General features: G+C 37.5%; 1 protein-coding gene across 2 annotated transcripts in view; it reads left to right on the plus strand.

Moving 5' to 3' along the window:
- The window catches only part of ELP3 (elongator acetyltransferase complex subunit 3), a 99,616-nt gene that overhangs the window by 21,309 nt on the left and 63,981 nt on the right, over nucleotides 1–14,326 (plus strand). For both annotated transcript variants that reach the window (XM_024767753.1, XM_024767752.1), the window contains exon 7: nucleotides 2,188–2,342. In XM_024767753.1, coding sequence (XP_024623521.1) covers nucleotides 2,188–2,342 — 155 coding nt within the window. The remainder of the gene's footprint in view (nucleotides 1–2,187; nucleotides 2,343–14,326) is intronic.

Genomic DNA, 14,326 nt, shown 5'->3' on the forward strand with positions numbered 1-14,326 from the left:
ACTACTTGCTGTAAAGACCGTCTTATTTTCTGTAAGGATTTTATAGTCTCTAAAGTTCTTTCAATTTGTAGAAAGTTATTTATGGTATGAAATTTACAGAATATGGATATGTCTTAGACAATAGGTGGGTGGATTGAATTTTAGCTTCCATAAGCCAAGTGAGAAGTATTGTGACTAGTTTGCTGGGGTGTGAATGGGGAATTGACTGTACAGGGAGATGAGGGACTCTTGGGAGCCATGGAGTTGTTCTGTATACTGGTGGTGGTGGTGGCAGTGGTTACACAACTCTAAACATTTGTCAAAACTCATTTAATTGTACAGTTAAAGTTAGTGGATTTTATTGTATATAAATTATACCCCGGGAGTTCCCTGGTGGCCTAGTGGTTAGGATTCCGGGCTTTCACTGCCGTGGCCTGGGTTCAGTCCCTAGGCCACGATCCCTAGATCCTGCAAACTGCATGGCAAAGCCACCAAAAAAAAAAATTATACCTCAATATAACTGATTAAAAACAAGTACTGTGTAGATGGCCTTGCTCTGTTCAAGAACTCTGAACATTAATACAGATTTTCTTTTTCACAATTTTATTTTAAACTTGTCCAATTTCAAACAATGCAAGAACTGTCCATAGTTTTTATAGTTACATCTAGTAAGACAACTAGAAAATCTCAAATGGAAAGTAGCACATACCATAGTCAGTAAGTCGCTTCTGTGCTTAACTGTTATTACGAGTGGATACCAGCCACTTCTAATTTTCACATCATTGTCACCCAAGCATATATGGATCAGGATTGTCAGCTGTAGGAGAGGACCCCACCTGCAGGGAGCCAACATAGTTCCTAAACTGACCAGTGCTTCAATTGCTTCAATTTCTTTTTTAGCCATAATTTTTTTTTTTTTGGAACCCATGCCCCTTGCGGTGGAAGCACAGAGCCCTAACCACTGGCTGGACCACCAGGGAATTCCCCATGATATTTAACTCATTTGAAGTGTTTCAGTAGAGTTCGAAATGTTTATATTTTCCAAACAGGAGCATGGGTTTTGAAAGATTTTAGAAACTACCAGAGAGTAGTGATTCTTTTCCTAACTGTAAATGCACTAGAATCACCTGAGTAACTTTTCCAAAACACATGCCAGATTTCACCGCTGAAGTTCTGATTAAGTCTGGTTTAGGGTCCAGGCAAGATATTTTGAAAAAGCTACCAGGAAGATTTTGTTGTGTGTTCCTGGTAAACAACCATAGTTATAAAGTATTCTTTTAGTGTTGATAGCTATGTACACGTACTTACAGATATATATTTGCATGTGTATGCACATGCATGCCCATATGCTTATGTATCTGTAAGGATTTACATATGTATAAGGATGTATGTATGTATAAGTTATTTGCCATTTTCAGAAGCAAGTATAAAACAAAGTAACTTTTTGCTTATATTAAGTGTGGACATCCTCTTTACATAGTACATTAGAGTTCATAATTTGTAGTCTACTTGACCTAGTTTTTCTCAGGCCTAAGATATGGCAAGAAATTTAAATACCTGTTTCTAAAAATTAGAATCTTGCCTTATTGTAGTTGAAAAACTGAAAGATCTATACCATTCTCTTCCCAAATAGAAGGGATGTCATATTTCAGACTTTATTGTCCTTCCGCCACTCCTGAAACTAGGCTTAAGGTGCTACCTGTACCCAGAAACTTCATAATTAATTCAAAACTTTTAATTTAAAACTGCTTTCTTAACGTTTCTTTCTAATCTAGTGTTCTCTTTCACTTGCATCAAGTCCTGATTATGTTGCATATAGTCTTCTTCGTCCCCAGTGCTGACCACAAAGTCTGGCATAAAATATGTAATCAATAAATATTTGTTTATTCTATTACATATTGTGTTATTTGCTTTGCTGCTCTCTTAATTTATATTCTTTGTATTATTAAATTTTCACTTAACTCTGTAAGTTGACATCAGACTTCTTGTTTATTATTTTTAATTCTCGTCCTCCTTATTTGAGCAATAATTTCCTTTTCAGACCCTGGAGTCTATTTTTTTTAGTCCATAGAATTTGCTTAACATGTTTGCTTCTCATTTTTAAACTATACTGATGAGAACACCGCAAAGTAAAAATAGAAATTTGCAATAACACTCTTAGGGTAGTTGACTATATCTTTCTAATGCTGATGAATTTATGTCTTTCAGTTAAAACAACTTGGTCACAGTGTGGATAAAGTGGAATTTATTGTGATGGGTGGAACATTTATGGCCCTTCCAGAAGAATACAGAGATTATTTTATTCGAAATTTACATGATGCCTTATCAGGACATACCTCCAACAATATTTACGAGGCAGTCAAGTAAGAAATCCTTATTTTATCATATTCACCAACGCTGGTTGTCAGTTAATCCTCCTAGCAGCAGTCTGTGAGAATTCCTTTTGCTCTATGTCTATGTTCCTAGTTCTTTTGGGGAGGGAGGGGAGAGGATGTCATTCTTTTTATTTGCATACCTTTCATGGGTTGTAAGGTTAAATACATTTTTTCCCAATTTTCTTGAGATACAATGAACATAGAGCACTGTATAAGTTAGGGTGTGCAGCATAATGATTTGATGTCACATATATCATGAAATGATGAGCACAGTAAGCTGAGTTAACATCTGTCATCTCATACAGACCTAGTCCTTGTAGTTGCTTCTGTTTTGTGGGAAGAAGGATTATGTTTTTAAAAAGTGAGTATGGTCCATTGGTTATTAGTATTTTCACAAAATCACTATGTGAAAGAATAAAAAGAAACTAAAAAAAAAGAAAAAGAAAGAACAACAGCAACAAAAAACCAAAACCAAGGGATTTCCCTGGTGGTGCAGCGGTTAAGAATCCGCCTGCCAATGCAGGGGACACGGGTTCGAGCCCTGGTCCAGAAAGATCCCACATGCCATGGAGCAACCTAGCCCATGTGCCACAACTACTGAGCCTGCACTCTAGAGCCCATGAGCCACAACTACTGAGCCCGTGTGCCACAACTACTGAAGCCCACGCGCCTAGAGCCCGTGCTCCACAACAAGAGAAGCCACCGCAGTGAGAAGCCCCCACACCGCAAAAAAGAGTAGCCCCTGCTCGCCATAACTAGAGAAAGCCCACGTGCAGGAACAAAGACCCAATGCAGCCAAAAATAAATAAATAAGTAAATAAATTTACTTTAAAAAAAACCCAAAAAAACCACTGTGCAGATCTTCTCAGCCTTAGGCTGGTCTAAACTGCAGGGGTAGCTTTGATTGGACTAGGTGAGCCCACCCAAAAAGAGCACTGGGAGTACTTTTAATCTGAGACATTTAACTGCTATATAATCAACAAAACAAGTGACTTTTTTAAAAAAACATATTTATTGGGTATAGTTGTTTAACAATGTTGTGTTAGTTTCTGCTGTATAACAAAGTGAATCAGCTATATGTATACATATATCCCCATATCCCCTCCCTCTTGCGTCTCCCTCCCACCCTCCTTATCCCACCCCTCTAGGTGGTCACAAAACACCAAGCTGATCTCCCTGCATGTTGCAGCTGCTTCCTACTAGCAATCTGTTTTACATTTGGTAGTGTATATATGTCAGTGTTACTCTCACTTTGTCCCAGCTTGCCAGCTTCCCCCTCCCTGGGTCCTCAAGTTCATTCTCTACGTCTGCGTCTTTATTCCTGTCCTGCCCCTAGGTTCATCAGAACCATTTCTTTTTTTTATGATTCCATACTTGGGTTGGTATAAATGAAAAGAGTAGAGACTTTTTCATAAGTTTAAATAAATCTCAAGGGTAGTTTGAGGGGTCTGGGTAGAGTTCAGCAGCTGGGAAAGCATGTGTGAGCCGCTATTTTGTGTGATTGTCAGTAGAGGATGTGACAGGTTAATTCTGTGTCCATGAATGTGGACTTTGAGCAACAGCTGGCCCAGGTGATCTCTCCATCCTGCAGGGCCTTTCGTAGCAGGATGAGATGGGACCATATTTACTGCTCATTCAGAACTTGATCATTCATGAATATGAGTCATGCTGAGTAAAACGCTGAAGTCTTTCAATCTTTAGAGGAGTAATGATGATTTGGGTTGGTATAAATGAAAAGAGTAGAGACTTTCTCATAAGTTTAAATAAATCTCAAGGGTAGTTTGAGGGGCCTGGGTAGAGAGTTCAGCAGCTGGGAAAGCATGTGTGAGCCGCTACTTTGTGTGATTGTCAGTAGAGGATGTGACAGGTTAATTCTATGTCCATGAATGTGGACTTTGAGCAACAGCTGGCCTAGGTGATCTCTCCATCCTGCAGGGCCTTTCGTAGCAGGATGAGATGGGACCATATTTACTGCTCATTCAGAACTTGATCATTCATGAATATGAGTCATGCTGAGTAAAACGCTGAAGTCTTTCAATCTTTAGAGGAGTAATGATGTAAATCCATCGCATTCTTCCTAATAATACTGAAAATCAGATGATAGCTTAGAATAAAATGCAATTGGAGGAAGAAAAACAACCTTAATTAGTTCAAAGCCCCATGATATTAGGATGGCAGCAGTACCTCAGAGGATTACTGACTAAAATCATTGAACTCTGAGAATTCCCTCACAGGATAATCTATTCAGACCATCATATTTTTCTACGCATGCTTATGTATTGTATATTTTTTTATCAGTGCAGCTGTCCTCATGTTGCAGACCTTGCACATTATGTGGATTTGAGCCATAAGTATCTTGGACTTGTCCCGCCCTTCCTCACCCCCATGAAAGTTTGCTGCAGAGCTTTTCAGTCTACAGTTTGGGTCCCCCGGGTCATGTGAGCTAGGCCAACTGAAGATCTGCATAATGAATTTTTAGGATGCAGTTAGTCTGACATCTCATCAACTGAAACTTTAAAAATATTTGCTCTATTCTTTGTGTGAAGTTTTATCTTTATTTTTGCAGAGATGGTGCAGTGTCTAGTGGTGTTTGTAAATTGCCTCTTTTTTTTCCAGGTGAAAATAGAGTTTTATTATTATTATAACTTGCGATTACGGTATGTGTGTAGAAAAAGCCGTTTGGAGAAGCAAGCCTCTTTCTCTAATGGACCAGGCAGAGCCGGCGTTGTTTTGTTTCTGTTCTTGAATTTACCTCAAGGGGGCAACAAACACTTTACTTTCGGATAAAAATTTTTATGGGATTTGAGCCTTCATTGCAACAAATATCATGAATGGCTCTCGGGAAGTAGTAAAAGTACAATCTGGGAGCCATGAAACCATCCATAAATGCTACACTGAATCCTGCCAACCCACATTCGACATGTTTTGCTTTTTACTCCTGGTCTCTATACTTTTATGAGATTATCTGGAAAAAGCCAATTTGTGGTATCTTGTTTGCTTTGTTGAGGTAAATTTTTACTGCCAATTCCCTATAATAGAGTTGGTATTTGTTTTTCAGGGAAGCTTTGTATAATTTGAAGAAATAGTTGTCTGGTTTGTATTACAGAGACACAGAAAACTATTTTCAAATGTTGACATCTTTGCAAAATGTAGAGCAGCCCAGAGATACTGTGTTTTGAACATAACGTTTTCTTCAAAATTTTTGGATGAGATATTTACTTTGCCGTTCTCTAAGTTCTCTTGCGCAGAGGGTATTCATGAAAACTGTTTGGGTTACCCAGCATGACCCACTTCTCTCAGAGGTAAGGTGATGAATTTCATGTTTATTTTACTAGTAGTTGATACTAGTACAACTACACAGATGTAATACTGACTTTGACAAGCTTGGCATAGGTGGGGTGTTTTTTGTTGTTGTTTTTAATAAATTTATTTATTTTATTTATTTATTTTTGGTGGCGTTGGGTCTTCGTTGCTGTGCGCAGGCTTTCTCTAGTTGCAGCGAGCGGGAGCTGCTCTTTGTTGCGGTGCGCGGGCTTCTCATTGCAATGGCTTTTCTCGTTGCAGAGCAAGGGCTCTAGGCGTGCGGGCTTCAGTAGTTGTGGCATGTGGACTCAGTAGTTGTGGCACACGGGCTTCAGTAGTTGTGGCTCACGGGCTCTAGAGCGCAGGCTCAGTAGCCGTGGCACACGGGCTTAGTTGCTCTGCGGCAGGTGGATCTTCCCGGACCAGGGCTTGAACCTGTGTCCCCTGCATTGGCAGGTGGATTCTTAACCACTGCGCCATCAGGGAAGTCCCTAGGTGAGTTTTTTTTTTTAAGATTAATTTTAAATTAAGTTAAAAGTTACATATTGTGACAGATGAGTCAACCGTGTTTAAGGTTAAAAGTCTTTGTTCGAATTAGTGTCAAGTTCTACTATCAGCTCAAGTGTGTCTCTGCTTTGCTATTGTGTGTCATCTGGTTAAAGTTTTGCTTTTTTCTTAAAAGATTAAGAGTTAGGGTAAGGAAAAGCCCTAACAAGGTGAACTTGGTTGTTATTTATGGCAGGTTAGTAACAAGCAGTATGTTATATCCTTGCAGATGGAAACATTGGAAAGCTTGAGTGAACAGAGAGGTCAAGGACAAAGCAGGTATGATTTCTGTGAAGGCTCATTAAATCAAGCAAAGTGATAATCACTCATTACTATCAGCTAGACTGAGACTGCAGTAATCTCCAGAGATCATCAATTACTGGTGACTATCATCCTCTAAAAATCATAGCTCTGGAGGTGACAAGGACCAGCAGTGGGATCTGAGTCACCCGTTCACCAGAATGCAAATGTTGCCAAATATCTCAAAACAACCTTTTAAAATGGTTTTATTCCTTTTTAATCAGCCTGGCCCAGAAGCAGTTTTGCATTCAATTTTTAATGCTCCTTGGCTGTTTTCACAAGATGCAATTTAAAAGGGTAGTTACCCACCAAGAAGTAGGTGAGTCATACCTTCTCCCTGTGGAATTTTTAATTCAGTTCTGTTCCTTCCTCTTTTTTCCCCCTCCATCAATGACTTTAAATCCTCCAACTATGTCCTTCTGTGTCTTGGAAAAACTAGAGTGCTAGGTAATGCTGGGTCCCAGGCCCAGAAGCTAATTTCATAGATTTGCAGAGGAATGAAGAAAGCAAAGCAACCTAAGAAGGCCTGAAAGTGGCAGTCTCCTGCCTTGCTGCCCTGGCCTTATTTCTGGCAGGCCTCAGAACCTCTTGCATGTCTGGACTTTGGCTCTAATACCCTCCCCATCCCCGCCCCTCACTTCATATTGTTGATCACTTTTACTTACTCCCTTGATAATCAGATTTTCGTAGATGGTGACCAGGATCCTCAACATTGGCAGTCCAACCTAGGATACAATCTTAGTCATCATAAAAAGAGGTGATATTAGTTGTTTTTCTTCCAGCATTTTATTTGAAACAAACAAAAATTGAAAGAATTTTCCAGTGAACATCCCATACCTGTCACCGAGGTTCTACAGTGTTTGCTTTATCACATACTTATCCAACTAGCCATTCCTCTATCCACCCATCAATGCTTCTTTTTATTTTTTTAACACATTTCAAAGCAGGCTGCAGACTTCAGTACCCTTCTCCCCGAATACGTGCATTTGCACATCATTAGCTACTTCACTGTTTGTAATATTTTCTTTTCAAGTAAATTTACATACTGTGAAATGCACAGGTCTTATGGGTACTCTTTGATGAGTTCTAACAAATGCATATACCTCTGCAACAAAATCATACTAAGATATAGAACATTACCATCGTCCCAGAAAGTTTCCTCCTGTCTCCTCCCAGTAAATCCTCACCTGCACCTCCCAGAAGCAGCAGTCTTCCCTTTTTTTCCTTTCATAGATTAGTTTTGCCCGTTCTAAAACGTCATATGAATGGAACCATATAGCATATACTCTTTTGTGTAAGGCGTCTTTCACCGAGCGTTATATTTAGAGATTTATCCATGTTGGGTATTTCAGTAGCCGTTACCTTTTTAATGCTGGGTAGGATTCTGTTATATGCATAGAGCACAGTTTGTTTATCCATTCTATTGATGGATAGCTGGGCTGTTTCCAGTTTGTAGCTATTATGATAAAACTTCAGTGAACGTACTTATATAAGTCTTTTTGTGAATATATGTATTTATTTCTCTTGGGTAATAACTAGAAGTGGAATTGCTACATCATATGTTTAGTTTTTAAACTGCCAGACATTTTCCCAAAGTGGTTGTACCATTTTTACTCCTACGAGTAATGTATGAGTGTTCATTTGTTCCACATCCTCACCAGCATAAGGTGTTGTCAGTCTTCGTAAGTTTAGCTCTTCTAGTGGGTGTGTTGTGGGTTTAATTGTGGTTTTAATTTGCATTTTTCTGATGACTAATGATGTTGAGCACTTTATTACGTGCTTACGCTTTCTATATATATTTCCTTTGTGAAGTGTGTGGTAAAATCTTTTGCCCATTTTTTATTGGGCTATTATATATCCTGGATTCTAGACCTTTGTTAGATCTATATTTTACAAATACAAAAACCCAGTCTGTGGCTTGAGTGTTCATTATGTTAATGTATTTGAGCAGAGTCTTTTGTCTTGGTAAAGTCTAATTTGCAATTTTTTCTTTCATAATTACTGCTTTTTGTATTATCTTTAACAAACCTTTGCCTACTCATAAGGCAAAAAGATATTCTCCTGTGTTCTCTTCTAGTTATTGTTTTAGCCTTTATATTTACCTTTCATACGTAGGCTTATGATCCATCTTGATTTAATATTTTATGTATAGTGTGAGGTAGGAGTCAAGGTTTCTTTTTTTCCATATACATACCTAATTGTTTCAACATTACTTGTTTTAAAACTTCCCTTTCCTATATAGATTGTATTGGCACCTTTGTCAAAAATCAATTGGCTAGGGCTTCCCTGTTGGCTCAGTGGTTAAGAATCCGCCTGCCAATGCAGAGACGTGGGTTCGAGTCCTGGTCCCAGAAGATCCCACATGCCGCAGAGCAACTAAGTCCGTGCACCACAACTACTGAGCCTGCGCTCTAGAGCTCACAAGCCACAACTACTGAAGCCTGTGCGCCTACAGCCCATGCTCCGCAACGAGAGAAGCCACCGCAGTGAGAGGCCAGCGCACCACAACGAAGAGTAGTCCCCACTCGCTGCAACTAGAGAAAACCCACGCGCAGCAACAAAGACCCCATGCAGCCAAAAATAAATAAAATAATTTTTTAAAACATCAATTGGCTATATAAATTTGGGACTGTACTCTCTTCTGTTCCGTTGATGTGTTTTTGTCTTTATGCCAGTACCACAGTCCTGATTACTGTAGTTTTATACATTTAAGTAGTATAAGTCTTCTAACTCTGTCATTGTTTTTCAAGATTGCTTTGGATATTTTAGGTCCTTTGCCTTTCTATATAAAGTTTATGCTTATCAATTTCTATTAAAAAGTGTTATAGCCATATTAACAAACAGAAGGATAAAAACCATATGATCATCTCAATAGATGCAGAAAAAGCTTTCAACAAAATTCAACACCCATTTATGATAAACACTCTCCAGAAAGTGGGCATAGAGGGAACCTACCTCAACATAATAAAGGCCATATATGACAAACCCACAGCCAACATGGTTCTCAATGGTGAAAAACTGAAACCATTTCCTCTAAGATCAGGAATGAGACAAGGTTGCCCACTATCACCGCTGTTGTTCAACATAGATTTGGAAGTTTTAGCCACAGCAATCAGAGAAGAAAAAGAAATAAAAGGAATCCAAATCGGAAAAGATTTAAAACTGTCACTGTTTACCGATGACAAGATACTATACATAGAGAATCCTAAAGATGCTACCAGAAAACTACTAGAGCTAATCAGTGAATTTGGTAAAGTAGCAGGATACAAAATTAATGCACAGAAATCTCTTGCATTCCTATACACTAAAGATGAAAAATCTGTAGGAGAAATTAAAGACACAGTCCCATTTACCATTGTAACAAAAAGAATAAAATACCTAGGAATAAATCTTCCTAAGGAGACAAAACACCTGTTTGCAGAAAACTATAAGACACTGATTAAATAAATTAAAGGTGATACAGACAGATGGAGGTATACACCATGTTCTTGGACTGGAAGAATCACCATTGTGAAAAGGACTCTACTACCCAAAGCAATCTACAGATTCAGTGTAATCCCTGTCAAGCTACCAATGGCATTTTTCACAGAACTAGAACAAAAAACTTTACAACTTGTATGGAAACAGAAAAGACCCTGAACAGCAGAAGTAATCTTGAGAAAGAAAAGCAGAGCTGGAGGAATCAGGCTCCCTGACTTCAGACTATACTACAAGGCTACAGTAATCAAGACAGTATGGGTGGGAGGGAGATGCAAGAGGGAGGGGATATGGGGATATATGTATACATATAGCTGAGTCACTTTGTTATACTCAGAAACTAACGCAACATTGTAAAGCAATTATACTCCAATAAAGATGTTAAAAAAAGAAAAAAGACAGTATGGTACTGGCACAAAAACAGAAATATAGATCCATGGAACAGAATAGAAAGCCCAGAGATAAACCCACGCACGTATGATCATTGTATCTTTGACAAAGGAGGCAAGAATATACAATGGAGAAAAGACAGCCTGTTCAATAAGTGGTGCAGGGAAAACTGGAGAGCTACATGTAAAAGAATGAAATTAGAATACTCCTAACACCATACACAAAAATAAACTCAAAATGGGTTAAAGGGCTTCCCTGGTGGCGCAGTGGTTGAGAGTCCACCTGCCGATGCAGGGGACACAAGTTCGTGCCCCGGTCCAGGAAAATCCCACGTGCCATGGAGCAGCTAGGCCTGTGAGCCATGGCCGCTAAGTCTGCATATCTGGAGCCTGTGCTCCGCAACAGGAGAGGCCACAAGTGAGAGGCCCGCGTACCGCAAAAAAAAAAAAAGATTAAAGACCTAAATGTAAGGCCAGACACTATAAAACTCTTAGAGGAAAACATAGGCAGAACACTCTATGACATAAATCACAGCAAGATCCTTTTTGATCCACCTCCTAGAGTAATGGAAATGAGGACAAAAATAAACTCATGGGACCTAATGAAACTTGAAGCTTTTGCACAGCAAAGGAAACCATAAACAAGACGAAAAGACAACCCTCCGAATGGGAGAAATTATTTGCAAACGAAGCAACTGACAAAGGATTTATCTACAAAGTATCCAAGCAGCTCAATATCCAGAAAACAAGCAGCCCAATCCAAAAATGAGCAGAAGACCTAAATAGACATTTCTCCAAAAAAGATATACAGATTGCCAACAAACACATGAAAGGATGCTCAGTTGTCACTAATCATTAGAGAAATGCAAATCAAAACCACAACGAGGTATCACCTCACTCTGCTCAGAATGGCCATTATCAAAAAGTCTACAAACAATAAATGCTGGAGAGGGTGTGGAGAAAAGGGAACCCTCTTGCACTGTTGGTGGGAATGTAAATTGTTACATCTGCTGTGGAGGTTCCTTAAAAAACTACAAATAGAACTACCATATGACCCAGCAGTCCCACTACTGGGCATATACCCTGAGAAAACCATAATTCAAAAAGAGACATGTACCACAATGTTCATTGCAGCACTGTTTACAATAGCCAGGACATGGAAGCAACCCAAGTGTCCATCGACAGATGAATGGATAAAGATGTGGCACGTATATACAATGGAATATTACTCAGCCAAAAAAGAAGTGAAGTTGAGTTATTTGTAGTGAGGTGGATGGACCTAGAGTGTGTCATACAGAGTGGAGTAAGTCAGAAAGAGAAAACCAAATGTTGTATGCTAACATATATATGGAATCTAAAAAATTAAAAAGGTTCAGATGAACCTAGGGGTAGGACAGGAATAAAGACGCAGACGTAGAGAGTGAATTGGAGGACACGGGGAGGGGGAAGGGTAAGCTGGGATGAAGTGAAAGAGTAGCATTGACATATATACACTACCAAATGTAAAATAGATAGCTAGTGGGAAGCAGCTGCATAGCACAGGGAGATCAGCTTGGTGCTTTGTGACCACCTAGCAGGGTGGAATGGGGGTGTGGGAGGGAGGTGCAAGAGGGAGGGGATATGGGGATGTAAGTATACATATAACTAATTCACTTTGTTATACAGCAGAAACTAACACAGCATTGTAAAGCAATTATACTCCAATAAAGATGTTAAAAAAAATAAGTAAATAAATATAAGTGTGATAGGATTGGGAATGTGTTTAAACTATAGAAGAATTTTGAGAAAATTACCATTTAACATATTGTTTTCCAGTTTATGAACATAGTCTATCTCCTGGTTTCCTTAAGTGTTTTTTAATTTCTCTTAGCAATCTTCAGTTTGGATATTTTGTAAGCTTTTTGTTAAATTTATTCCAAAGTATTTTGTTGATGCTATATTAAATGAAATTTTTGAAAATTGTATTTTCAAATTGTTTGCAGCTAGTATCTAGATACACGGTTGATTTTTGTATATTAACCTTATATCATATGACCTTACTATAAATTCACTACTTAGTTCTCAACGTTGTTTTTGTAAATTTGCTGGGAGTTTCTTCAAAAACCATCATATAATCTGCAAATACAGTGAGTTTTAATTTTTCCATTTGGATTTGCATGCTTTTCTTTTTCTTGCCATATTGCAATGGCTAGGACATTCTGTACAGTGTTAAATAGAAGTGGTGAGAGTGAGTCTCTCTGTCTTATTCCCAGTAATACAGGGAAAACATTTAAAAAATACTGCAGTGTTAAGTATAGTGTTACTTGTGAGTTTTTTTGTAGATACCTTTATCAGATGAAAGAATTTTGCTAAGAGTTTTTATCATTAACTCATTTGTCTAATGATTTCTCTGTCTGTATTTAAATGATCATATGATTTTTCTCCTTTATTCTGATAATATATAGCACTTTTATTGATCTTTTAATGTTAAACTAACCTTGCATTCCTATGATAAACCCTATTTGGTCAAAATATATTTTTCTTTTTATATATCACTGGATTCACCTTTCTAATACTTTGTAAAGGATTTTGTTCATGAGGGATGGTGGTTTGTGATTTCCTTTTATGTAACTTCTTTGTCAGGTTTTGGTTTTAGTGTTATGTCGGCCCTATAAAACAACTTATGAAGTGTTTCCTCCTCTATTTTCTGAAAGAGTTCATGTAAGATGAATATTATTTCTTCTGTAAGTGTTTGCTAGCACTCAACAGTAAAACTATCCAAGACTGGAGTTTCTTTATGGGAGGGTCTTAGATGATTAATTCAATTCCTTTAATAGATAAAGGAATATTCAAATTTTCTGTTTCTTCTGTGTCCATTTTGGTAAATTATATTTTTCAAGGAATTTGTTTTATCCAGATTGTCAAACTTTTTGGTATTAAGTTGTTCATAATGTTCCCTTATTTTGTCTTTAATGTCTGTAGGATGTTAGTGATCATCCCTCCTTCACTCCTGATATTGATTACCTGTGTTCTCTCTTTTTTTTTCTTTATTAGTCTAGTTAAGGTTTATCAAATATTGTTCTTTGTAAAGAATTAACTTTTGGTTTTGTTTATGTCCTCTACTTAATATATTTCTGCTTTTATTTTTATTATCATCTTTTACTTGCTTTGGATTTCCTTTGCTCTTTCTATGCTTAAGTAAGGTATAGAAACTTATCACTATAGACCTTTCTTCTTTTCTAATAAGTATTTGAAGCTTTAAAGTTTTCCTCTAAGCACTGCTTTGGCTGAATCCCACAAATTTTAGTATGTTGTATTTTAATTATTATTCAGTTCAAAATGTTTCCTAAAATTGTTTGTATTTTGACCCATGGATTATATACAAATGGATGGTTTAATTTCTAAATTTCCAAAAACTTGGAGTTTTTCTTGATTTCTTAATGTCATTGATTTCTAATTTAATTCCATATTGGTCAGAGAGGGTCTATTCTATACAATTTCAGTTTCTTGAAGTTTTTTTATTGAGGTTTATTTTGTGGCTCAGCATATATGGTCTGTCTTGGTGAACAAACTATGTATATTTGATAGAATGTGTATTCTGCAGTTGTTGGATGTAATGTTCTATAAATATCAATTCAGTCAAAGTGGTAGATAGTGTTGTTCAGATGGTCCTTGTCTTGGGGTTGGTTGGTTTTGTTTTGTTTTGTTTTCTGTGTAGTTCTATCAGTTGCTAAGAGAGATTAAAATATCCAACTATGATTGAAGAATTTTCTATTTCTCCCTTTAGTTATATTAGTTTTTACTTCATTTATTTTGAAGATCTGCTCTGAGGAATATGCACATTTATGATTGATATGTTTTCCTGGTATATGAACTTTTTATCAATATGAAGTTACCTTTTTATCGTTATGAAATGTCCTTTATTTCTGGTCTTGAAGTTTCCTTTTATTGATGTTAAATTAGACATTACAGCCTTTA

Source organism: Neophocaena asiaeorientalis, unplaced genomic scaffold, assembly GCF_003031525.2.
Source record: "Neophocaena asiaeorientalis asiaeorientalis breed wild unplaced genomic scaffold, Neophocaena_asiaeorientalis_V1.1 scaffold523, whole genome shotgun sequence".
In the NCBI taxonomy this organism is placed as follows: Eukaryota; Metazoa; Chordata; class Mammalia; order Artiodactyla; family Phocoenidae; genus Neophocaena; species Neophocaena asiaeorientalis.